Genomic DNA, 26,642 nt, shown 5'->3' on the forward strand with positions numbered 1-26,642 from the left:
ACATTTTTAAAAAGCAGTTACTGGTGATATACGGACGTCTTCTATTCTTCCATCATACCTTCTTGGGGTCGTTTCGGCTTTTATCTACGATGAAATTATAATAATTAATAATAATAATAGTAATTATAATAATAATGTTAATTATTTTGCCGTATCATTATGTTACACGTAAAAAAAACCCAAAAATTGCACTGGACATTTCATAACTTCAATGTCTGGTAATTTACCGACACGTCTATCATAGTGCTGTAGACAGGTGTAACTTCCAGTCTTAAAGCTAAACACTCGATTTCATGCTAGGCGCGAGAAGCAAACGCAATTTGAATTTCCCATCACTGTGACCGGTCCCCGGAGAGCTATTTCTAAATGAGACGTTAGACAGGAAAAAGGTAACAATGGAACAAACAAGGGCAAATAAGACAGTATTAAATACAAAATTTAAAACATTAAAATTATCTTAGTAACGACTTGTTAATTCACGGTAGTTTTAAATATTTCTAACCACTTATAAAATAATTTTAAAAGGTCGGCTTTTATGCATAAACGTGTTTCTTCCTGTTACACAGAGTTTAGCTACTTTACTTCGAGACACGTGATTTTATGAGTGGACTCATAGTCACGTGGTTTAGAAGGAACGTAAATGTTCATTTTCAACGGAAAACGAAAGTTCAGAGAGTATTTCCGTGTTATACTTAATAAGTTCTGGACTTTTTGTCGAACGTGTTTGAAATTCTGCGGTAAGTTTGTTTATTAAAAATATTCATCCTGTTAAATTTTTATAATTAAAGGTCGAAAAATTAAGAGATGGGGATTGTTTGTCATTTCTACAGTAGGGTCGGACTTAATGACGATTTTACTCGTTAGCATTCAAAGTTTTTTTTATAAAACTCATCAGCCACAAAATTAAGCTGTTTTTCATTTTGTAATAGTTAAAAACATAAAAAATTTTAAATAAAGTATTGATTAAAAGTAACATGTAACAATAAGTAATCATTCTAGTCTTATAAATGGCCTGCTGTCTACTTCCTTTATTTCTTAACAAAAGTTAATTTATTAACTTTTACAAATATGCAAAAAAGTGCAGATAAAAATTGATATTTATAATAATTAATTGATAGCTTTTTGTTCTAAATTATTTTTAGTCGATATTACTAAAAATTTGGGAAGGGGAGTCCCTAAAATCGGAAAAATAGGCGAAAATCCTATACAATATTGGTTGATAGATAAACAACCTCAAGTGTCACGTTTACATACGCATCTTCGACATGTGGGTCCAAAGGGCATCCTGTCTAATAGCTAACAGTTTTTTACACAACCAGACAGAGCAAAAATATATATATATATATAAATCAATATAGAGTTTAAAATACAATAAAATTTTTAACTGGTTAATTAAGGCGAATATATTATTAGCAAAACTACTTTGGGTTTAAAATGTGTTTATATAGTCAGGTAAAAGAAATTACTTCTATAATCGAAGTTGACGAACTACTTTTAATTCACATCGCAGCCTTGCAGGCCCGGATTTAAGGCGATTGGAGCGATTGGGCCCAATCGGGCCCCGCACTTGAAGGGGCCCCGCATCACCACCAAAATTAACAAAAAGTTATTTTTCGAAATTTAAAGCAAATTGCTTTTGACGATAAAAGATAAATTATAAATTATTCAAATAATTAAAAATATATTTATTTTAAGTTCGCATTGATGGATTAGATTTATTATTGCGTTTATTATAATATATATACATTATAATATAGAAAACGGATACCCGTAAGTGTCGTTTTTGACTAACGTTTAATTAATCGGATAGTACTATCTTCTCTCTCGATTATTCTATTCTATATGCGTCTTACTCGGCGCACTCACATTCGTTTTTTTGCATTAGTCATCGTTGTGCTGCGCTCGCTATTAAGTAGATGTAGCTACTATCAAATGTCAATTGTTTATTGCATTTGCAGTTCTCTATTCTTCTAATCGTTTTAATTATTATTGTCGTATTTTGTGACTACAATTACTAATTGTTATTGTTAAAAAAGGTAAGTACTAATTGTATTACATAATATTTATTAACAAGAAATTATATTTAAAATTAAAAATATAAGTATATTTTGTGATTAAAAATGCATTTAATTTTTTCATTAGATGTCGAATCCACTAAAACGAGAAAGAGATGTGGGAAGAAAATATAAAAGTGGTAGTCTAAAAAGGAAATTAAGTGCAAAAAGGAAAATCGAAAGTGAAAAACTCAGAGGTGCTTTGAACAAATTTTTAAAAATAGATAATGATGACAATGGTGAAGAAGAAAATGATGATAAAAATACAGAATAACAGGTAAAAAATAAACAAGAAACACAATTACACAGACCAGAACCGGAAGAAGCAAATATTGGAATGAAAATGGAAAAACTGAATATAACCGACGATCCCACTTCTTGGCTCGGGATTATTACTCAACAAATAAGAGATTATTTAGTTAAAAAAGGTCCTACAAAAATTATCTTAAATGAGTTTCCGCAGCAAGAGGATGGAACACACTTTTCAAAAGTGCATTTGAAAAGAAAGCTTACGAATGGTGAAATAATAAGCCGTCATTGGATAATATACTCTGAATCAGAAGACAGAATATTTTGTTTTTATTGTCGGCTATTCAGTATGGGTGCCTCAATTGCACTAGCTACTGTAAGATTTAATAACTGGCCAAATATATGTAATAGATTAGCCACACATAAAAAATTAAAAAATCATTTGGTAGCTATGTTAAAATGCACAGAGCTTCAAAAAAGACTTTCTGCTGAGCAAACAATAGATAATGTTCAACAGAAGTTGTTGAACCAAGAAAAAGTTCGTTTGTACAATATATTTGAAAGATTATTTTCAGTAGTTCAGTTTTTTAGCTGAATAAAATATCGCGTTTAGAGGATCCATCGTAAAGCTAGGAGATGCACGAAATGGATTTTTTCTAGGAATACTTGAATTAGGCTACTTGGAAAGTTTAGGGTTGACATCAACAACATAACAGGGCAAGGATATGACAATGGTTCGAATATGAAGGGTAAAGTCTCCGGTGTTCAAGCTAGACTCTTAAAAGAAAATCCAAGGGCATTTTTTACTCCTTGCGTTTGTCACAATTATAATCTAGTATCGGGAGATGTAGCAAAAATTTGTCCAGAAGCTTTAACCTTCTTTGGTATTCTCCAACGCCTATATGTTTTGTTTTCGGCATCTTCAAAAAGATGGTTAATACTTCTCAAATATATAAAAGAACTTACTGCGAAGCCTCTTTGCGATACCAGGTGGGAATGTCGGATTCAAAGCGTAAAAGCAGTGAGATACCAAATAGGTGAATTTTATGATGCTCTTTTCGAAATATCAGAAATTACCGAAGATCCACAGATTAAAAGCGAGGCAGAATCTCTTGGAAATGCAACGAAAGACTATAAATTTTTAGTATCACTGGTTTTTTGGTACGATTTACTGTTCCAAGTCAATTATGTAAGCAAGGAACTTCAAAGTAAATCTGTAGATGTATCCATTGCACTTTCTTCATTTGAAAAACTTTTAAAATGGTTAAGCGACTACAGAAATACTGGATTCGAACAAGTTTTAGTTCAAGCAAAAACTTTTGCAGAAGATTTGGAAATATCTACAGAATTTGAAATAAAAGGCTTCGGAAAAGAAAGAAACATTTCAATTCTGAAGGCGATGATAAACCTATTGTAGATCCGATAAACGCATACAAGATATCTTTTTTAAAATTTTGTTTTAGATAAAGCTACAGAATCACTAAAAGATCGTTTTGAACAATTAAAAAATCATAATGACTTATTTGGGTTTCTGGAAAAATTTCAAAATACGGAAATAGAAGCACTTTAAAAACATGCAGCTAAATTAGAAATTTCTCTAACAGATTCTAAGTTCACAGAAAATGATGCGCCAATAGTGAAGGAAGCTGATATAGATGGAAAAATGTCAGTTTAAAAACATATTGTTAATATTCCTTGCGTATTAGCTTTCGGTCAGGTGATTGTTTAATAGTTATCATCTTGAAGGGAGATTTCCCAGTTATTTTTTGTATCTAACTTGCATATTTGTGATAGTGCATTTTTAATCTTTATTAAACAGATCTAGACATTTTATATTATTTAAACTTGACTGGATTAATAAAAAAATTTACATAAAATTTTTACTGTTTAGCAGGATAGTTTACAGTCATTCCATGACGTTATGGTTGGCAGGAGATTTTGCACGGTGAACTTTTTCATATCTAATTTACATAATTGTAATGGTAAATTACTAATCTTTATTAAACAGATTTTGTTATTCTGTATTAATTAAATTTATCGAGTTTAATGGAAAAATCTTTTGAAACTTCAATTTTTCCTGCATAAACACTGAAACTTTTAGTCAGGTGACATTGAACAAAAGCATTCTCAGTCTGTTTTGTAGGTATCAGTTCGCGCCAGATTTCGTACTGTGCGGTTCGGTGTTTCTCGTTTTCGTTTGAAGTTCACTGTGATAAAGTTTTATTACGTGTATTAAAACATTTTGCGTTGTTTTTAAGGGATGAAAGGTGGAAATTTCACTGTGAATTTACAATTTGTTTCAGAATATCGTTCTTCATAGAAAAAAAGTTGAGAAATAATTTATTTTCGACAATTCGTGAGAACTGATCTCTGGATATAAGTGCAAGTATGATTATAAGCCTACTAATTTATTTGTGCATATAATTATTTAGTCCTAATTTCGAAACATTTATGTTTTTTAGTGTTTATTAGCGTGTTATTTAGACACGTCTACCGATTTACTGCTTCTACGTGGAGCTACGTCAAAGACCGATTGGAGGATTTTAGAAGAACAATTTGTTCTGATTATCATGGTTAGTGTTTGTGTATCGTTATACTGTAACTTACTTTGTTTTACTATGTTGGGAAAGTAGGTCACCCATTAGATTGCTGACGTAGACTGTGGGCTTTTTCAGAGTGCAGCTGACCCTCTCAGGTAAGTGTCTTTTAGGGAATATATGGTGTTTTTTTGACGCATGCCAATGACGAATATCGTTTTAAAATTAAATATCGGTTAGTGAAGATAACACAATTAATAACTCGTAAAAATGTTTTTGATATTCGTCTTCAATTTTTTTATTGTTTTGTTGTTTGTGAAAATTTTATTTTTTTAAATTTATTATACGTAAATTAAGTTTATTTACCAAATGGTAATATTTTAAACCGATTTAATATTTGGGTGTAAATTTGAGCAACGAATTTTAGTATTACAGTAGAGCGTCGATAAGTGGAACCAATTGGGGACTGGGGTCCTTCCAGTTAATGATTTGTTCCAGTTTCCGACTTTGTACGAAAAAATACATTAACCTGTCCGATGTTCAAATTTTTCTCTGTTGCGTGTCGCTTCGTGTTGAATTTTCGTCGATTTTAAGCCTAACGAAAATTTTTAGAATAATCATCGAGGCTATCGTATCGTTAAAAATTATTTCTGCATTTTGTACAAACAAAATAAATATATTAAAGAATATAAAAAACATGAAAATTATACTTTAGAAGTAAATTTAGTATCAAAAACGTTCGATTCAGCACGACACAGTCCAACTGAAAATCGTTCCACTTACCGACGTTCCACTTATCGACGCTCTACTGTAATAATAATAATAAATTTATGACTATTATTATCGGATTATCCCGTTACAAGGAGGGAACAATAGTTAGAACGTTACATAGAGAAGTGTAAATGTAACAACATATATTTTAATTGAGTTACAATTTTTGTATCGTTATTATACAGAGTTATAACTTTAGCATTCAAGTCATTCAAATTCAAACTGATTTTCTGTGGTACTTCTGTTATTCTCAGTCATTTTAATATATTTATTGAAAAAGTTATATAGCCTAATTATCATAGTTGGGCTTATTTGGAATAGCTTATTATAAAATTACTCTATAGATTTACTTTCGGTCAAGGTAGAAATACCAAATTGATCTCTCAATTCTGAACATCCCTTACAAAAGCAAATTAAATGATAGATTGAATATTGGTCTTGACAAATTTTGTATAAATTGTTCTTGATATTTGGATAATTCTGGTCGACTAATACGTAAAAACTATTCAATCGAAGTTGTATATAAAATTTTTTCATCCGAACGGGTTCTGAAAATTGATATAATCGTTCGATAGATAAAAGTTTAAATTGTTAATATACCAAGGATGAAATTTGGAGTTCTGTAGTTTAACCATTTCTTGATAAATTTTGTTATTAAACATGTTTTCTACCAAAATAGAATATCCAAAGTTCCAATCTGCTTCTGAATTATTAAATAATATGGGTGAAATTTCATACCTGGCGAGCATTAGGCTAAATTTGTTATACCAGTTGTTTAGGTAATTTCTGTTGGCCTCTGCCAGCCTTTTAAGTGTTCTAAATGTGATATTAAGATATTTTTAGTATTCGTCAATCTTTTATAAAACTTCATAATTCTTAGCACCAAATAAGGCTCCAATTGTAGCCTATTTATGTCATGGAGATTGCATATCCGGACACAGCTCTGTTTTAACCATAAATTTTCCTTACATATAATAATTGAATTTTCTCAATGTGAGATAACCAATCCATGCCCCATATCGGGAGAGCATAACATATCGAATTTATAATTATTGCTAAAAAGAGCTGCATTTCTTTCTTTAAAGAATTAATTTTTAGTTTAATCAGTAGATAAAGTTGTTAATTAGTTCGTTTGCTATATTTTGTACATGCTCGACATGAATTCCAAAAGATAATGTTGAAGTAAAATGAATTCTCAAGTATAAGATTTCCTTTACTAGTTCTAGTTTTTCATTTAAAAGGTAAAAATTTTGATCCTGTTTACCAATCTTCCTCCTCTTTGAAATTTAAGAATATGAGTTTTGTTTGGATTAATTTTAATTCCCAATTGTGAAAAATACTTCTGCATCAAATTTATTTTTCTCTGGAAACCAATTTTAATGTTCGAGATTAACACAATATCATCTGCATATTGAATTGAGTGAACTATCTGATTCTCTATCAAAATTCCACCTTTTTCTTTATTAAATTGATTATTAATATCGTAAATCATAAAATTAAATAAATAAGGTGATAATGGGTCACCTCGCAGGAGGCCTCCACAAATGTCGAAAGTTGGATAAACATTTTTACCACATTTAATTGTAATTAGATAATGACCGAATAAAAACTTTATAGCATTAATAAATAATAGATCTGCACCATGCTTTTTTAATTTATCACACAGTTTTCCTACTGGTATTGAATCAAAAGCCTTATCTAAGTCTAGAAACGCTGCATATACTTTGTCTTTTTTTGGAAAAATGGATTTGGATAGTTGAAAGTAATACAAAAGTTGCTAACTCGGTTCGACTCTTCTTAACAAATGCAAATTGACTGTCTAAAACGAAGGAGTTTTCCTTTTTCTATTGATTAAATCTTTTTGCAAGGATTGATGTGAAAGTCTTTCTTAATGATGACAATTTAGCGATAGGTCTATCAAATTTTAGTAATTATAGACCTATCGCCTTTTTTAAATATCATTCGAAAATATGATGAGCACCACGATTCAGGATAAGAACTGTTTTCTTACATATAGTTAAAACTGAGTGCTAACATATCAGCCGTTTCAGTTGGTAATCGTTTTAGAAAACTAATTAGGATTGAGTCGGGTTCCGGTAGCAGTGGATTCTTTTAATTTATTAATGATATTACTATTTCTAAAGCGTGTATTGGCAGATTCAATACCTTCTTTTCCCTATACGTTACATCCTGTTACTGTTTTTAGAGAATTATTTTATGATTGTCTTCCTTTCTTTCAAAAGTTTAAACCATTTAACAAAATCAATAAGATCTTGGTTTTAAGTGAGGTCCTCGTCGATATTTTTCCACCGTCAACCAGAAGAAAGTATTATTTTTTCTGTTAATTATATTTACTATTTCTAAAGTGTGTATTGGAAGCGTGTAATTTTTTGTTTATCAAATTAAAGTATATTCTTAGCTTTTATGAGATTGTTATATCTTTTTCTTGAATCGATATATTCAGTTAGTCGTTCTCTTGGTCTGTTTTTACGAAATGATGCTAATGCATGTTCTTTAATCTTTTAGCTCTATAGCAGTCCATATCGAACCATTCCTGTTTAAATTTACATTTCACGTTGTTTAAATATTCTGGTTTTATGAATATTCAATTTTATAATATAATCCTTAAAAAGTTTTGTTAATGTATTGTAGATTTCACTAGTATTTGCTCTTGGATTAATTTAATTCTATCTTCCTATTTCCGATTCGAATTTTCTAATGTTAAATTTGTAATTCTTCATTTGCAAAACCTCTTTTTTACTTTTCTCTCTCACTCAATTTGATATATTTGTATCTGCTCTTATAATCAAATATATAGGGAAGTATCTGGTAAGTCGTATATCTAATAGCTTACCTTAAAATCGGCACAATATGATCCAATATAAATTCTGACACATATTATATAGTCGATGACCGATGCACGTCTTGTTGATATGTAAAATATGCCTGCCAATATCAGTCCTCGGCCATACGTACCGAATTTTTATCTATAAACCCTAAAGTAATAAAATAATTAAATTCAAATTTTTAACTTAAAAACTTTTTGTAAAAGTGTCAACAGTATCACTGAATTATCATCATCTTTTTTTAGTTCAGATTATGAAATTTTATCGTATTTTTGTATTATTCTTTTATTACGGAAACGAATATATTCGGGGAATAAGCAACTTTTGGAATTTATGATAAAATTGCATGATTAATTATGTTAAATCATGCGATTAAACGAGTTTAATGAATTTTTAAATGCGCTTTATAGAAGCTATTTGTTCGTACTAAAAAATTATATAGTTCAACTGTTTAAATCGTTTATTTTATTATAGAAAAATCCTTCTTCTATTGATTAATCATTCAGATAGGACGTTATCTATTAATATAATAATTCGAAAAGTAATTTTCTGTTTTTGTACATAATTATCATCACATCGACATTGTAATTTAGTCGGATGATTTTTCGAATTCACTTTTCAGTGTTGGGTAAGGCCACCAGGCGTCGTAGTTGTAAACATAATAACCGTTACGCCATTTATAGTCAAAAATAAAATTCGTTAATTGTCAATTACATTTTCTTCAATTTAATTCGCATATTGGAAAAAATCGTAAATGATTATCAAATTAAAAATAAATTGAAAACTTTTGAAAAAACCGCAATGGATGGAAAATCATGAAAGAATTTAAAATAAGTTTGAAAAAAAAATTTCAGCCAAAAACTACCGCGAAAAAATTCACGTAAAAAGAATTTGTGAGACAATAAAGAAATTTTTTACTAGACGTAACTGCTTTAAAAAATTCTATTTCCAAAACAGAAACGAGAGAAACGCGTGTGAAATATTCTTAAATAATTTCCCACGATTTCTTCTCCACTACATCGTGATGACGCCACATCTGACTAAACCCACTGTAGAAAAGATATTTCTTATTTCGATCATTCATCATTGAAAAATATAGTTTTGAAGATGAGCGCATCCTAAGCGATATACCAAACAGAAGTACAAATTCAGCAACATATATGCCCAATTTAAAAAAGAGAACGTGTTTTTGGTAAGCTCTGTGTAAATCTACATACATTTTCCACGAGGAACTTGCCGACAAAGAATTCGAAGTCCATAAATGACACGTTCCATTAGTGATAACGGAGGGAACAGGGGGTTATGACACCATATCGAACGAAAGCTTAACGGAAAGGAAGAGGGATCGGAATTTTTACAACGAGCGCCCGTTTTATTTCATGTAAATTTTATAGCATGTTTTATATGCACATATTAATTATGTCCGTCTATGGTCGATAGTAAGTTTCGTGTTGGGGATTTTGAGCTTTGTTAGAACGATCCAGTCAAGAGAAGAGTGACGGAAGGACTTAACTAAAACGCGAACTTGGGACGATGCGAGTAAAGCAATATGTTAAATAGTTTCAAGAAAAATGCGGAATTTCAGTTACTAGACTGCCCTCTATTGCCATCTAGGTCTGGGTCCCGGACCGCAATTTCACTCCACCGTGAGCCTCAGTTTATCAACTTCACCCTTCACGAACAACTCTATAATAAAATGAACGGTCCCAGTTACGATTTGCAAATTAAAATACGCTATATTTTTTATTAAAATACTAAATTTAATATATGTTAAATTTATGAATGCTATAATTTAGAGGCCCTTAGATTAAGCAGGCGAGAAAGATTGATTTTCGTGCCGGTCAAAAAGATCTGTTGGATTGTAGTCAAAGCAGCGACAGATTATGCTTCGCTAAATTAACAGCCTCTTTCGGGTTAGTCGCCCCTTGGACGACTTGCCTGCTTTATAGCCAAGTTTCCTCTAGAATAAAAAATCTTTTATTCTTTTAAGCGCATGAAACTGCTAAATGTGAAACTATGAAACGTGGGCAATATCTTTCATATTAAGATAATTAAAATAGTTTAAAATCTTTCTAAAATTTTAAAATTTAAATTAACAGAAGTGAATTGCGTTGGAAAACGTTTAAATTATCCGAAGATCGTTCGTATCGGCCAGTTCGATTGGTAGAGTAATTGATTACACACAATTTTCTAAATATCGAAATAATTTTCCCGAGTAACAATACAAGTTCAAAATAACAACTTTAGGCAAACCTCTCAATTTTTTGTGTGTATGATTATGATATTTAGTTTTAATCCTCATTTCAATTTTTACTTTTCATAATCCATTTGGAAATATGCAGAGACTGTAATCCATTAGGCGAATGAAGAAAGAAATGTTATTAAAACTTTCAATTTTTGAATATATATAAATAAACGTCTGTTTTATTATTTAATTTTTCAACACAAATAACATTATAACATATTTATTTCACTTAAGGATTCCAATTTAGAATAAAAAAGTAGAAAAACAAAATCTACGTAACAATGGTCAGGAACAGATCAATTTAAAACATAGTTATACCAAAGGACCGAATATTTCAATTTCTTGTTGGATTGTCTTTTATTTTCCAACGCAGCTTTTAATCAGTTTGGCAGTGATTTCTATTGACAGCTCACCAATTTTCCGATCGTTGTTGTTCCAACGTGCTTTTTACATCGTTTCTGTTACTAATTTTCAGTCTACGATTTTTTAATCTAATTCATTTTAAAATTATTCGGTTACATTTAGATTTAAAATCTGTCTGTGATTCAATCATTTTTTTCACGGCAAGAGTACAGCAGCCACTTTATAAGACTGGGGTTTTGAATCAATATCATCACTAATATGGAAGATATTAGAGATACGTAGTTTTACAGCAGAAGTTTCTACATTTTCTTATGAAATATATCGACACTTCCCATACATATTTCTGTCATTAAACATAGCGATGCGCAATTTGCGGCTTGCGTCGCATTAAACAGTTACGCGACCGGTGTGCCCTCACTAGGGGAAAGGTGTGACCTGAACTTTTACATATTCTATTTAATTTCAAGTTTTGTTTATATATTTTCATCACAGTTGCTGTGTTTCTTTTGCTTGTATTTCAAGTGTTTTTCATAAGTTCCACGGCACTTAAGAAATAAGATGATGTTTGTTTATTGTCTATTACGACGCACGCATTTTTATATATTTTAAGAAATTAAATGTAAAATAAAATTACTCACGGGTGTTGGTGTCTATCTATTTATATAATCGAGACCAGTTAATAATAATAATTAGCGCAGAGTCCAAACGGTTAGGAGTTAAAAGTTAAAATTTGGTACACCGTTAGGATACGTCACGAGGATGCACACTGAGAAGGGATTTTTCAAAATTCCTCCCCACGGGAGAGAGGGACAGAATTAAGTCTTAACACTTCCATCAACAATGCAAGTGTTAAGTGACAATGGAAATGTCAACAATGGGAGCGTTAAGAATGGAAGTGTTACGTAACAATGGAAATGTTAAGAGAAAGCGACGGGCAAGATGCAGATGCAGTGTTTTTCGTTATTGCGGGAAATCGAAATATTTTTAGACCCATTTAAAAATTCTCTAATTAGTCTGGAAACAGGGGCACCCAATTCTTGCATTCTGTTAAAACGGGTAAGGTATAACGTAATAATCTTAATCTTCGCTATCGTTACTTTTGCCCGAGCAACGCCGGGCCTACCTGCTAGTTTAATAATAATAATAACAAAAATAATAATGATAGGTTAGTGGCATTACGTAATTCTATTAATAGTATTATATCATACGCTTTTGAAGGGAATAACATTTTGGTGTGCCGTGTCGAGTCATGGGTATGTCGCAAGTAGAAAAAGGTTGCGGTACACTTGTATCAAATACGAATAAATATGTAAATTTTTACGCTTAAAGAAGTATGCAGCATAAATTGAAACTGCATTTTCTACAACTTGTGTGTGTGAAGAGATTTTCCGCAATAAATTTAGTAAAAATTAAAACAAGAAATTGGCTAACAGACACATCGAAACTAATTTAAAATTGGCAGTGACTAAAATTTAATCGAATATTTTCGATATATTACGTTCACGTCAGTACCAGAAGCTATGATAAATTAAGTAGCCTATATCTATGCTAATTTATGATTATATATGAATATATAATTGTGATTTAGCGGCATTTTTCTTTTCCTTTTACTTGGATGTGGCTCGTGTCAATTCGAAAGTTTTTAAATATGGCCCTTACATAGAAAAAGGTTGCCCATCCCTGATCAAACACATGTCTTTCACTCCCATAAGCTGCCATTTATGCCCAAACCATAACATTTTTTACTCCATGTTAAAGGAAAAGCTTCTGCAAATAGTTTTGTTCTCAGTTCGACCAACAGAGCAAAAGATGTTAAATTTGCAGTCGACTGAAAATATTACAAGCTTGAACAACTGGAAATGTATTATCTGTTTTGCATTTTAGGTAAATAATCAGTATAGTCTACAGTAATAAAACCGTTTTATTCTAAGTTAAATTTATTTTCATATGCCATTTACGTTCTGTATAGATATTTTTCGTGTAGACATTTTTAAGAACAATTTTCCAATGACTCACGAATGACATTTCATTACAAACAATTTAAAATTACCAGATTCGATTTCTGAAAAATTTATTCGTTATCGTATTTTAGTAAATGTGTGCACTTTCTCTGTAAATTTTAAAATAGAATTTATACAGTTTAGAAGACTTAGCATAGAGAATACAAATTTAAATCATTTTACAATGTATATTAAATATGAATTAGTCTGATATTTAAAGATGGTTTTATTTTTTCTATTTAGTTAATTTTCACCCTAAAGATACAGAACACAAACAAAAAGGAAAAGAACGAAACTCAATTTTTCAACAATAAAGTCCGTGATTCATAAGAATTCACACGTTTCAACGTTGTGACTTCCTGTTATTGAGAGAGGAGTTATGAGGGGAGTATACTTAACATAAGTCTTTTAAAACTACAATATTCTTATTATGTAAATATTAAACAACTTTACATTTAACAATAGGAATGAATAAGAATAGAAATAATACATTCTAATATTAAAATTCATGTAAAATATAATTTTATACAAGTTATTTCATGAATGTTGTTATTACTTTCAGTTATTCTATGGATAAAACACAGTTTTAAAGAAAATGTTGTCCAAGATTATAGGAAAAACTGAATATGACAGACACTGCTTTACGCGCATCAGTGCACTTTATTTAAAGATATAAAAGAAGCAAAATGTCTACTGCAAGGATATAAACAGAAAATTCATGAAGATATAAATACACTTGAAAAATGTTTTATAGAAATTGTTTGCTTTAATATGTCATCCCTCATTAGCTGTTCTTGAATATATTAGTAACATAATATATTTATACACAAAGATTATTATTTCTAAAATTACTTTATTGTGGTTTGATGCAGAAACTTGCCTTTAGATATAAAAATTATTATTTAATTAAATATTATTATAGATTTAGTTATTTTTTTTTTTTTAAAAACTTTATTATATATCGATAAAATATTATTTAAAACAATTTTTAATTGCAGAGAAAAGGAACCAAAAGCAATTTTTATGTAAACACTGTAAGAAGAATTTCAAAACTAATCAGCAATTGCAAAATCATGAAAGAATCCATACAGGGGAAAAACCTTACAGTTGTGACGAGTGTGAAAAGAAGTTTGCAGTAAAGTCAAATTTAATTGCACACCGTCGAATCCACACTGGAGAAAAGCCTTACAGTTGTGACGAGTGTGAAAAGAAGTTTGCAGTAAAGTCAAATTTAATTGCACACCGTCGAATCCACACTGGAGAAAAGCCTTACAGTTGTGACGAGTGTAAAAAGAAGTTTACACGAAAGGAAAGTTTAATGGCACACCTTCGGATCCACAACAGACGAAAGCCATATTAATCTTAATCATATGTACTGTACAATGATCGAAAGATGTAATCAAATCTGGTTTTAAATTAAAATGATGTTTTACCAATTTCCGAAAAGTTTTAACTAAGAAACATTACAGTATTCAATATCACTAGTTGGTGTACTCATAGACACTTGGCAGTTGTCATCATCAGCTTTTTATTCCAGAACTTTATTTGTCGAGACGCATTACGGCCTTAGCCCCTCCTCGTTCGGCTACAGAATAAAACCTAAATATAAATAATTTATCATAACAAAAAACTATGTAATATAACTAAAGGCATACCATTACATCTCGGAGTTACGTATGATATGGTAATCGAAAATACATCGCGTTCACTGTTGATTAAAATGTATAATATAGATTGTACTCAATAGTGAACTGGATGTATTTTCGATTAATATAGATCTGTGTTTCCTAACGTGGGGCCCACGCCCCACAGAGGGGCAATTCGATTGTTAAGTGGAACAATTCGAAAATGCACATGTTCAGAGTTAAAGTTAACCATATAGCCGCTGTATGCCATCTTTATCGTAAATATTGATTTTAGTTAGTTTTAGTTTTCTTTGTTCTTCGTTTCCCTTTCCTTCTAGAACTTTCCTTTATAACCTTTTCCCTTGCGTAGAATTAACAATTCTGGGAACCACTGAGAACAAAGAGTTGAACGAGGCCCTTAGGCTGGTGAAAGAGGAGAAAGGACATTCTTTGCCCAGACCTCGAGATGGACAGACACGAGTTGTGGTGTTTCAGATTGCATTTGGCAACGACTGGAAAGTGTAAGAGACTTTGTTGAAAAGTTGGGCAATTAAGTGCACGAAAAACTTAAACGAACACGACAAGAGATCTTCCAAAAGAGTTCAACGTATATGTGGGGAGACATAAGAATTTTAGAAAGACTTAGGTGAGGCATAGCACAAAAAAGGTTGGGAAACACTGATATAGATTATATATAATAGATTGCACTCAACTTTTTTCACCCGTAGATCGGTGAAATTTGTAAAAAAAATTCGCGGACCGGTGGATTTTTATCAAAAACGTTTATTGGATATTAAAGAATTACTACAGAAGTAAATTGTAAAATTATTATTATCGTTTACTTACAATAATATTTAATTGTAAATATAAGTAGGCTAATTATTATTATTATTTTATGTAAATAAATCTTTGACAAAAATCACAGAAAACGACAATAAAATCACAAAAACATTGTATATAGGACACAATAAAAAATCAGTCTTATGATTACTAAAAAATTAAATTAATAGTATTTACTAAAAGTATAATTTTTATTGTTGTTTTTAATTATAATTTTTAATAAATGACAAACCCTTGACAAAAATTACAACAAAAAATCGTAAAAAATTATTTAAAAAATCAAATTTATTGCATATTCGGTACAAAAGAAAAACATCAATCCCATGACTACTAAAAATTATAAATTTAATATTTTTGCTTATTTGGTATACATTGCTCATGAAAAGATTGCTGCTGTTTTTCAATTAGCTTGAGTAATTTACAATCCAGAATTAAAAAGTTGAGTCAGAGCAGTGAAACAAATGAAAGTCGATTTCTAAATTTATTTTTTACTAGCAGATAAGCCTGGCGTTGCTCGGCAAAAAGTAACGATAGTGAAGATTAAGATTATTACATAATATCCGATTTTACTCGTTTTAACAGAACGGAAGAATTAGGTCCCTTCCGTTTCTAGACTAATTAGAGAAATTTTAGATGGGGCTAAAAATATGTTCGATTTGCCTCAAGAACGCAAAAAACCGCATCTGCGCCTCTAAATCTTGCACATCGCTCTCTCTTAACACTTCTGTTGTTAAGGAATACACTTGTTCGATACCCACGTGGTACCCTACTAAATCGCAGTTAAAAATAAAAAATTGCAGTAAAAATAGTACAGTACAAGTACAAGCTGTGTTCTATAGGAAAAGCCTTAATTTTTTTCCTTTTCCCTCTCTGGGAATTTCGAAAAATCCCTTCTTAGTGTACATTCTCATGACCTACCCTATTAAAACGCAAAAAACTGCATCTGAAATACTATAATAAAAGCCGAGGTATTTACGGTAAGCCTTAATCCTGTCCCTCTCTTCCGCAGGGGGGGGAATATCGTGTGACATCTATATAATAGTAGGTATATAAAAACGCGCGCGTATTCGAATGCAATGTTGTGTCAAACGTTTAAAGCAACCGGTGAAGAACTTTCGGAGATTTAAGATTTTGGACAAACGAACATTTACATTATTATTTATATAAAAGATTACGTCAAAGTTGAAAATACAACTTGACATAAAAATGTTGTTACGAAGGAGACAATCATTTTCATCGCTTTCTCGTATAGGGATGGATAATCATTTTTCGTTTTGATCCAAAATTTATCTATAGACATTGTTGAAACTTACTTTTATATTTGCCAAATCCAGTTAAACATATTGTAACGAACGTCTGGCAATAAATGGCATTACACCTTTGCGAGATATAAACATGCGATGTACTTTCCCCAACACAAGAATTTGTCTTCAGTGCCGTGCTGAATATAAATCACGTAAATTTAAAATTCGTATAAAATATTTTTTTTCATGATTTAATAAATGAAAATTTTATAATCGTTATTTTTTTAATAAAAAATTTTTAACGCAGAGGGGTAAAAATTCTCCGCAGACCTCTCAAGAATTTTCATTGACCGGCGGTTGAGAAACGCTGCAGTAATGTAAACGTTAATGATTTAATAATTTGGACGCAGTACTATTTTGTTGCGACATATGCAGACTATAGAATTAAGACCAATAGTTCTGATAAAGTAAACAATTATATGAATTAAGCATTAATGTCAACAGTTGGCGTTATTTATGCTAACTGTAACTATCTTTTTAACACAAATGTAGTAAAATTATTGGTAAACATATACATTGTGTAACTACCTTGCAAGCAAACATGGAATAGGCTGTAGATTTTCCGAAAATTTGCTCCTGTTTATCTACTACATAATATTGATATTATATAATAAAATACTGTATTATTACATTTATCATACGAAAACATTGACTCCACAGATTGAATACGACCTCGATTCCTTGTTTCGCGTCATCGTCCTAAAACGGAAGAACATTAAAGTTTACATGGTTCTTGACTCGTAGGACATATCTGTCATCAGAGCGAATCTTGGAATAGAAAGTTCCATCATCCCCAACAAACCCACGCTTGGAATCGACGGAGAGTCACATTATTTCCTATATGCATTCTAGTGAGGCCGATCTGAAAAACGGCGAATATTTTCTTATTTGTATAATTAGATTATTTACTCACTGTTAGAAGTTCTCTTTGCTTTTAATCCTTTCTGAAACCCGAGCTGTGCAAATGCTTGTCTTCTTTTTCCCTGTTAACAAAGAAAAATAAACAATGCTTCGAATACTACTTATTGTCAAAAAATAATATAATTGTTACTCAATTGTTGAGTTTCTTCTTTTACGTGGTTTTTCAAGGCTGGATGGTAACCTCGGAATTTTCTAGGGATGTGGAATCGAATCTGGACGAGTCGACAAACCTCAGAAAATATTTGACAGGGCAGACTGTCTCGAATAGGTCTCGCCCTTCCTTCACCACACGGCCGCCCCATTGTGTGCTTGACCGAAGCCGTAATGGTCTTAATAAAAAGGCCTTCTTACTGCTCACAGGGAGGGTACAGTTAAAAAATAAATAAACATTGATCTAGTAATAGTCTCTTTAATCCGAAAAATATTGACGGTAGACTGCCTCACAGCTTAACAGGTTTCAAAAAACTCCTTTATTGCCTTTTTACGATAATGCATTTGTAAAAAGGCAATAAAGGAGTTTTTTGGAACCTGTTAAGCTGTGAGGCAGTCTACCGTCAATATTTTTCGGATTAAAGAGACTATTACTAGATCAACATATAATACAGCTACCATAGAAAATTTAATAAATAAACATATTTTTCAAACTGAAAATTAAATTTATTCTATATATTGTATACATAAAATTGTATGAAACCGTTCCGACGCATTTTTGTCACGAAGAAAATAATAAAGTGTGACCGGGGGGTCGGCACCTCTTTGGTGTCACGTCAGGTCTGACACCACCGTGTCTTTGAACAGGTGAGCAAAGCAATTTGGGGGTAGGGCAGTTAGGCCGAGAGAGAATAAAAGGTTTGAAGGTTGTCCGATCGGCAAGACTTTCAGTTAGAGTGAGCGAAGTCAGTATGTGAGACGAGAGAATCAATTCTTCACAAAATTTTTGTTGTACAGTAGTCTATATTGGAAACAAGTAGACAAAGTATAGTTGGACCGCCTAGAGCAGCCGCTACAGTCTGTTTACTTTAACGTAGAGTGGACAACCTTTTTATATGTATGTCCAGGAACACACATACGTAAAATTCGACGTACAATCTAGCATAAAACAGAAAGCGTAAACATTTTTTTGAAATTTTCGCTGAAACGTAACTGAAAAATGAGTAAGAGCACGTCTCAGTACTTTTCTAACGCTGTAAAAGTTTTACGCCAAAATTCCTGCCAAATAAGGAGAAGTCTTGTTTTTTGACCGGCAAAGTAGGCTGGTGGTTTTTTATTCTAACAATGGCGGCAATGAGTGTTAACCTTACTATTGTGTGACGGTCTCTAAAAAACGAAAAATCAGTGAAATAGGGGAGTTCATCGAAATCCGTTCGACCTCATCAGCTGTCTCTATGACCAAAAAAGTGTCATGTACATAAAGACGGCTGTGTATAAACACATGTGTATGGACGGCCATAGGTGCTAGAATTTCAAAATAACAGGTAGGTCTAGTAGAATCGATGCTTAATGTTACCTATGGTTCAAGATGGCGGCTCGTCTCCGATCCCCAGCAAATCAGAAGACAGGGAAAAGTGGGGACGCACGTTCTAACCTAACCTAACCTAACCTATCTAAATAATTCTGTTGGTAATAATTATGGTAATTTTATAGATAGGTTAGGTTAGGTTAGGATTAGAAACGTGCGTCCCACTTTTCCCTGTCTTCTGATTGCTGGGATCGGAGACGAGCGCCATCTTGGAACCATAGGTAACATTAACCGAATCGATATATAGTATTCAGAACACACGTTCTTTATTTCGATTCGGAATACAAGTCTATTAATTTCAATTTTCTAAATTATTGCAGAGGCAGAGGAGACAAAATGGAAAGTGCAAAGAGAACAGATACATGCGAGAAAAAAAATTAATAAAATGTAGCATTGTAAGTGGCAGTGGTAGTGCAGATATATATAAACCGAAATGGAATTATTTTCTTTTAATAGGATAATATATTGGAAGATATATTGCTGCACAGAAACGTGAATATTAATGCATTTACTTTACTTCACCAGAATCTACTTGTAAGAAACTTTACCATCATTAATTATAATAAATGTTTATGAAAGGATATTGGTTTTATATCATTTGGTTAGTCCCTTGATTATATTAAAGTAGTAAAGTAGAGATTATAGTAAATTGTAATCAAACTCGTGTTTTAAACAAATCTTTTCTATGACATCATTTCTATGATTTGAAAGTTCCTCTCATATAGTTCAAACGAGTATAAATGACTTACAATTTCTTGTAAAATTCATATCATTGGATATCATTTACCAATTTACAACTAATTTCAAATGTTTTTATTAGGGTAGATAGACCTATGCCTAAACTGTAGACCTACTGTAATAAGTTCGTTATTATCTATATTTAGTTATTCTATATATATATAGTTGTATTATTACCTATAAGTACTAGTTATTATTTGAAAAATATTTTGTCTTAATTTTATCATAAATTATTTATATGTAGTAATTCTTTTATTTCTTTTAGTACCATAAATAATGAAACAAGAATTATTAAAAATGATAATTGTAATTGTGTTGACACAGAGTCAGTGTCAACACACTTATCACCAGTAAATTTTTCCCCAATAACACCAATGATGTAGAAATTCTTGATATTAATCAAGAAATTGAGTCAGATCTGTAAATTGTAAGTAAATAAATAATAATAATGATTTTGATGAAAAAGAATAAAATTTTCAATGCATGGATTTTGTTTCAGACTATATCAAAGCAGTGACTCAAGTAAAACATTTGGTCCAACAAAAAAGGAGAAAAAAACCAGATACCTGTTCTATTAATCAGGATTACTACAATAATGCTTTGTTATTTATCATCAACGTCAAGTGCAATAAACAGTTTTTTGGATAGGAGTTGTAAGTTCAAATTTATGAATATAGGCAAAATATAGTACAAAACAACGACAGATTTAAAAGTTATTTTTTTCAAATTTTAGGTTCTGGTTAACAGCCCGACAACATTGATTTATTTAGTGAAGCATTAAAATTAAGATTGAAAAAATTGGATGCAAGAATCAATTCAATGCAAAAAGAAATATTGAATGATTAATGTTAGACCTTGAAGATCAAGAGAAATATTTTATATAATGTAATTAGCCTCTAAGTAATAAAATAATTTTTCAAAGTTTATAAAATTGTTTTTATTATTACTAATGAAGAACTTAAGTAGTTTATACTGATACTAATAATTACAACTATTAACATATACAAAATGAATTGTTTAAAAAGTCTTTTTTATAATACACCTGGATATACCTTGCTATTCTGCTATTCTGCCATGGTACAGATCCTTCATTACACAAGTAAATAGCCAGTTCATCACGCAAAGATTTTGCATGTATGCCATGCATATTAGATCCAAAAGAACAATGTGAAGAATTAATATTTCCATTTTGATGCTATATACCTGGTTGGAAATTAAAATTATCATCAACATAATCAGAGAAGCCTGGGGTATTGTAAATACTGTATTTTATAAAGGAATTATTTTGGTGTATTCAGTGTACTGTATTGAACAAATTAATCACGCGGCCCGCGTTGCCATTGTCTTAGTTATGTAATCCGCTGTAAAAAAGTTTGGTGAGCCTGAGTGTAATCTATCCATTGTAAGCATGAAATAAACGCGTTATGTTTGTAGATTCGGTCTCTGTGTGAATCTTTCTGCATCCTGCAACCGCTACCACCCATACGTCGAAAGACTTCTCGCGTCATCCTGAGAGATTGCCCTCTATACATTAAATATTCAAATAAAAATGCAAATTATATATATATATATATAAATGTCATGGATCATAAGATAGGTAAACTTCTACATACATTAAAAAATAAAAATGCACAAAATACAAAAACAATTACACTTTATTGAATATAAATTTACATATTTCTAAGTTTTTGTTCTGTAAATTCTTCTAAAATAGTTTGAAAATCCAATTTCCTTGCTTCTTCACTTTCAATCGACATAATTGCTAAACTATTTAATCTATCCTGAGTCATTGTCGATCTCAGATAGTTTTTAATTAGTTTTAGCCTGGAAAATGATCTCTGTCCAGAAGCAACGCTCACTGGAATTGTTAAATATATTCGGAGAGCAATAAACAAGTTTGGAAATGCCGTTGCTCTGTCATTTTCCGATAAAAATTTGAACATTTTAAATGGATTTTCAAAAAATTCTGATGGAAGGATAGATTTTAAAGCTTCCATTTCTTCAACTAACATTTTTCCATCTATATCAGCTTCCTTCACTATTGGTGCATCATTTTCTGTGAACCTAGAATCTGTTAGAGAAATTTCTAATTTAGCTGCATGTTTTTCAAGTGCTTCTTTTTCCGTATTTTGAAATTTTTCCAGAAACCCAAATAAGTCATTATGATTTTTCAATTGTTCAAAACGATCTTTTAGTGATTCTGTAGCTTTATCTAAAACAAAATTTAAAAAAGATATCTTGTATGCGTTTATCGGATCTACAATAGGTTTATCATCGCCTTCAGAATTGAAATGTTTCTTTCTTTTCCGAAGCCTTTTATTTCAAATTCTGTAGATATTTCCAAATCTTCTGCAAGAGTTTTTGCTTGAACTAAAACTTGTTCGAATCCAGTATTTCTGTAGTCGCTTAACCATTTTAAAAGTTTTTCAAATGAAGAAAGTGCAATGGATACATCTACAGATTTACTTTGAAGTTCCTTGCTTACATAATTGACTTGGAACAGTAAATCGTACCAAAAAACCAGTGATACTAAAAATTTATAGTCTTTCGTTGCATTTCCAAGAGATTCTGCCTCGCTTTTAATCTGTGGATCTTCGGTAATTTCTGATATTTCGAAAAGAGCATCATAAAATTCACCTATTTGGTATCTCACTGCTTTTACGCTTTGAATCCGACATTCCCACCTGGTATCGCAAAGAGGCTTCGCAGTAAGTTCTTTTATATATTTGAGAAGTATTAACCATCTTTTTGAAGATGCCGAAAACAAAACATATAGGCGTTGGAGAATACCAAAGAAGGTTAAAGCTTCTGGACAAATTTTTGCTACATCTCCCGATACTAGATTATAATTGTGACAAACGCAAGGAGTAAAAAATGCCCTTGGATTTTCTTTTAAGAGTCTAGCTTGAACACCGGAGACTTTACCCTTCATATTCGAACCATTGTCATATCCTTGCCCTGTTATGTTGTTGATGTCAAGCCCTAAACTTCGAATTTCTTTCTTTAACACAAAAAATAGATTTTCTCCTGTGCTGCTCTCTACATGTATAAATTTGATAAATTGTTCATATATAGCGATATTCGAGCCTGGTAATGTTCCATCCGAAACATATCTGATGCTAAGAGACATTTGTTCTTGATGACTGATATCTGGAGTACAATCCAAATTTTATTTTTTAATTTGTTGCCTATTAAGTTTGTTATTTCATTTTGTATTGTTTTGCTTAAATAACTTTGGTGTATTTGTTTTGTGGCGATTCTTTGTATATGATCCTGCATTACTGGGTCAAATTTTCCAAGTAATTCAAGTATTCCTAGAAAAATTCCATTTCGTGCATCGCCTAGGTTTACGATGGATCCTCTAAACGCGATATTTCATTCAGCTAAAAACTGAACTACTGAAAATAATCTTTCAAATATATTATACAAACGAACTTTTTCTTGGTTCAACAACTTCTGTTGAACATTATCTATTGTTTGCTCAGCAGAAAGTCTTTTTTGAAGCTCTGTGCATTTTAACATAGCTACCAAATGATTTTTTAATTTTTTATGTGTGGCTAATCTATTACATATATTTGGCCAGTTATTAAATCTTACAGTAGCTAGTGCAATTGAGGCACCCATACTGAATAGCCGACAATAAAAACAAAATATTCTGTCTTCTGATTCAGAGTATATTATCCAATGACGGCTTATTATTTCACCATTCGTAAGCTTTCTTTTCAAATGCACTTTTGAAAAGTGTGTTCCATCCTCTTGCTGCGGAAACTCATTTAAGATAATTTTTGTAGGACCTTTTTTAACTAAATAATCTCTTATTTGTTGAGTAATAATCCCGAGCCAAGAAGTGGGATCGTCGGTTATATTCAGTTTTTCCATTTTCATTCCAATATTTGCTTCTTCCGGTTCTGGTCTGTGTAATTGTGTTTCTTGTTTATTTTTTACCTGTTATTCTGTATTTTTATCATCATTTTCTTCTTCACCATTGTCATCATTATCTATTTTTAAAAATTTGTTCAAAGCACCTCTGAGTTTTTCACTTTCGATTTTCCTTTTTGCACTTAATTTCCTTTTTAGACTACCACTTTTATATTTTCTTCCCACATCTCTTTCTCGTTTTAGTGGATTCGACATCTAATGAAAAAATTAAATGCATTTTTAATCACAAAATATACTTATATTTTTAATTTTAAATATAATTTCTTGTTAATAAATATTATGTAATACAATTAGTACTTACCTTTTTTAACAATAACAATTAGTAATTGTAGTCACAAAATACGACAATAATAATTAAAACGATTAGAAGAATAGAGAACTGCAAATGCAATAAACAATTGACATTTGATAGTAGCTACATCTACTTAATAGCGAGCGCAGCACAACGATGACTAATGCCAAAAAACGAATGTGAGTGCGCCGAGTAAGACGCATATAGAATAGAATAATCGAGAGAGAAGATAGTACTATCCGATTAATTAAACGTTAGTCAAAAACGACACTTACGGGTATCCGTTTTCTATATTATAATGTATATATATTATAATAAACGCAATAATAAATCTAATCCATCAATGCGAACTTAAAATAAATATATTTTTAATTATTTGAATAATTTATAATTTATCTTTTATCGTCAAAAGCAATTTGCTTTAAATTTCGAAAAATAACTTTTTGTTAATTTTGGTGGTGATGCGGGGCCCCTTCAAGTGCGGGGCCCGATTGGGCCCAATCGCTCCAATCGCCTTAAATCCGGGCCTGCAAGCTGCGATGTGAATTAAAAGTATTCGCAACTTCGATTATAGAAGTAATTTCTTTTACCTGACTATATAAACACATTTTAAATCGAAGTAGTTTTGCTAATAATATATTCGCCTTAATTAACCAGTTAGAAATTTTATTGTATTTTAAACTCTATGTTTATTTTATATCCTTCTTTTTGTTCTGTCTGGTTGTGTAAAAAACTGTTAGCTATTAGACAGGATGCCCTTTGGACCCACATCTAATGAATCCAAAGGGCATCTTGTCTAATACCCCCCAAGATGCGTATGTAAACGCAACACCGAGGTTGTTTATCTATCAACTAATATTGTATAGGATTTTCGCCTATTTTTCCGATTTTAGGAACTTCTTTTTCCAAATTTTTAGTAATATCGACTAAAAATAATTTAGAACAAAAAAGTTATCAATTAATTATTATAAATATCAATTTTTATCTGCACTTTTCTGCTTATTTGTAAAAGTTAATAAATTAACTTTTGTTAAGAAATAAAGGAAGTAGACAGCAGGCCATTTATAAGACTAGAATGATTACTTATTGTTACATATTACTTTTAATCAATACTTTATTTAAAATTTTTTATGTTTTTAACTATTATAAAATGACAAACAGCTTAATTTTGAGGCTGATGAGTTTTATAAAAAAAAACTGTGAATGCTAACGAGTAAAATCGTCATTAAGTCCGACCCTACTGTAGAAATGACAAACAATCCCCATTATCTTTCCATTTTTCGACCTTTAATTATAAAAATTTAATAGGATGAATTTTTTAATAAACAAACTTACCGCAGAATTTCAAACACGTTCGACAAAAAGTCCAGAACTTGTTAAGTATAACACGGAAATACTCTCTGAACTTTCGTTTTCCGTTGAAAATGAACATTTACGTTCCTTCTAAACCACGTGACTATGAGTCCACTCATAAAATCACGTGTCTCGAAGTAAAGTAGCTAAACTCCGTGTAACAGGAAGAAACACGTTTATGCATAAAAGCCGACCTTTTAAAATTATTTTATAAGTGGTTAGAAATATTTAAAAGTACCGTGAATTAACAAGTCGTTACTAAGATAATTTTAATATTTTAAATTTTGTATTTAGTACTGTCTTATTTGCCCTTGTTTGTTCCATTGTTACCTTTTTCCTGTCTAACGTCTCATTTAGAAATAGCTCTCTGGGGACCGGTCACAGTGATGGGAAATTCAAATTGCGTTTGCTTCTCGCGCCTAGCATGAAATCGAGTGTTTAGCTTTAAGACTGGAAGTTACACCTGTCTACAGCACTATGATAGACGTGTCGGTAAATTACCAGACATTGAAGTTATGAAATGTCCAGTGCAATTTTTGGGTTTTTTTTACGTGTAACATAATGATACGGCAAAATAATTAACATTATTATTATAATTACTATTATTATTCCTTACAGTTTAAAGCTTATAGAACTGCAGATTTTAATATAGTGACGTCATTTTTTGTTTTGCTAAAAAGAAGTATCTTTAAATTTAACTTTTTATGTGGTGAAATAAAATATTTATTTCTTTATATTTTCGCTCTTTGTTACATATTACGACTCCACATTCGAATAATCTTCATACGTCACTTGCGCATTGGACTAAAAAAAAGGACCGGTCTGGCCCTCTTTTTGTTAGCGAATCAGTTTATCAGAAGCAGATGCACGTATTGAAAACAGTCCATTTTCCCTATATGCAAATTAACATAGCACACTCAGGGCCACAGATAAATTTTTAGTAACTTTCTTGAATTTCTTCAACTTTTTAATTAAAATATTCTTACAATTCTAGAATTTTAACAAATCTTCCTATAACTTCTAAAATCAGATCCTATTCTCTAAAA

At 31.1% G+C, this 26,642-nt stretch overlaps 2 protein-coding genes across 2 annotated transcripts in view; both read left to right on the plus strand.

Moving 5' to 3' along the window:
• Window positions 1-3,045: 3,045 nt before the first annotated feature.
• LOC136969922 (zinc finger MYM-type protein 1-like) lies at window positions 3,046-3,720 on the plus strand. Its single transcript, XM_067264230.1, has one exon. It carries the CDS (start codon window positions 3,046-3,048, stop codon window positions 3,718-3,720), a length of 675 nt encoding a protein of 224 aa, XP_067120331.1.
• Window positions 3,721-14,035: 10,315 nt separating this feature from the next.
• Window positions 14,036-26,642, plus strand: part of LOC136969923 (zinc finger protein 436-like) — a gene marked incomplete at its 5' end in the record, with an annotated part of 29,250 nt that continues 16,643 nt past the window's right edge. Inside the window, 2 exons of the mRNA XM_067264231.1 lie at window positions 14,036-14,361; window positions 21,698-21,711. Coding sequence (XP_067120332.1) covers window positions 14,036-14,361; window positions 21,698-21,711 — 340 coding nt within the window. The remainder of the gene's footprint in view (window positions 14,362-21,697; window positions 21,712-26,642) is intronic.

The sequence above is a fragment of the Centruroides vittatus genome, unplaced genomic scaffold (assembly GCF_030686945.1).
Source record: "Centruroides vittatus isolate TY-2023 unplaced genomic scaffold, ASM3068694v2 contig_1827, whole genome shotgun sequence".
Taxonomy (NCBI): Eukaryota; Metazoa; Arthropoda; class Arachnida; order Scorpiones; family Buthidae; genus Centruroides; species Centruroides vittatus.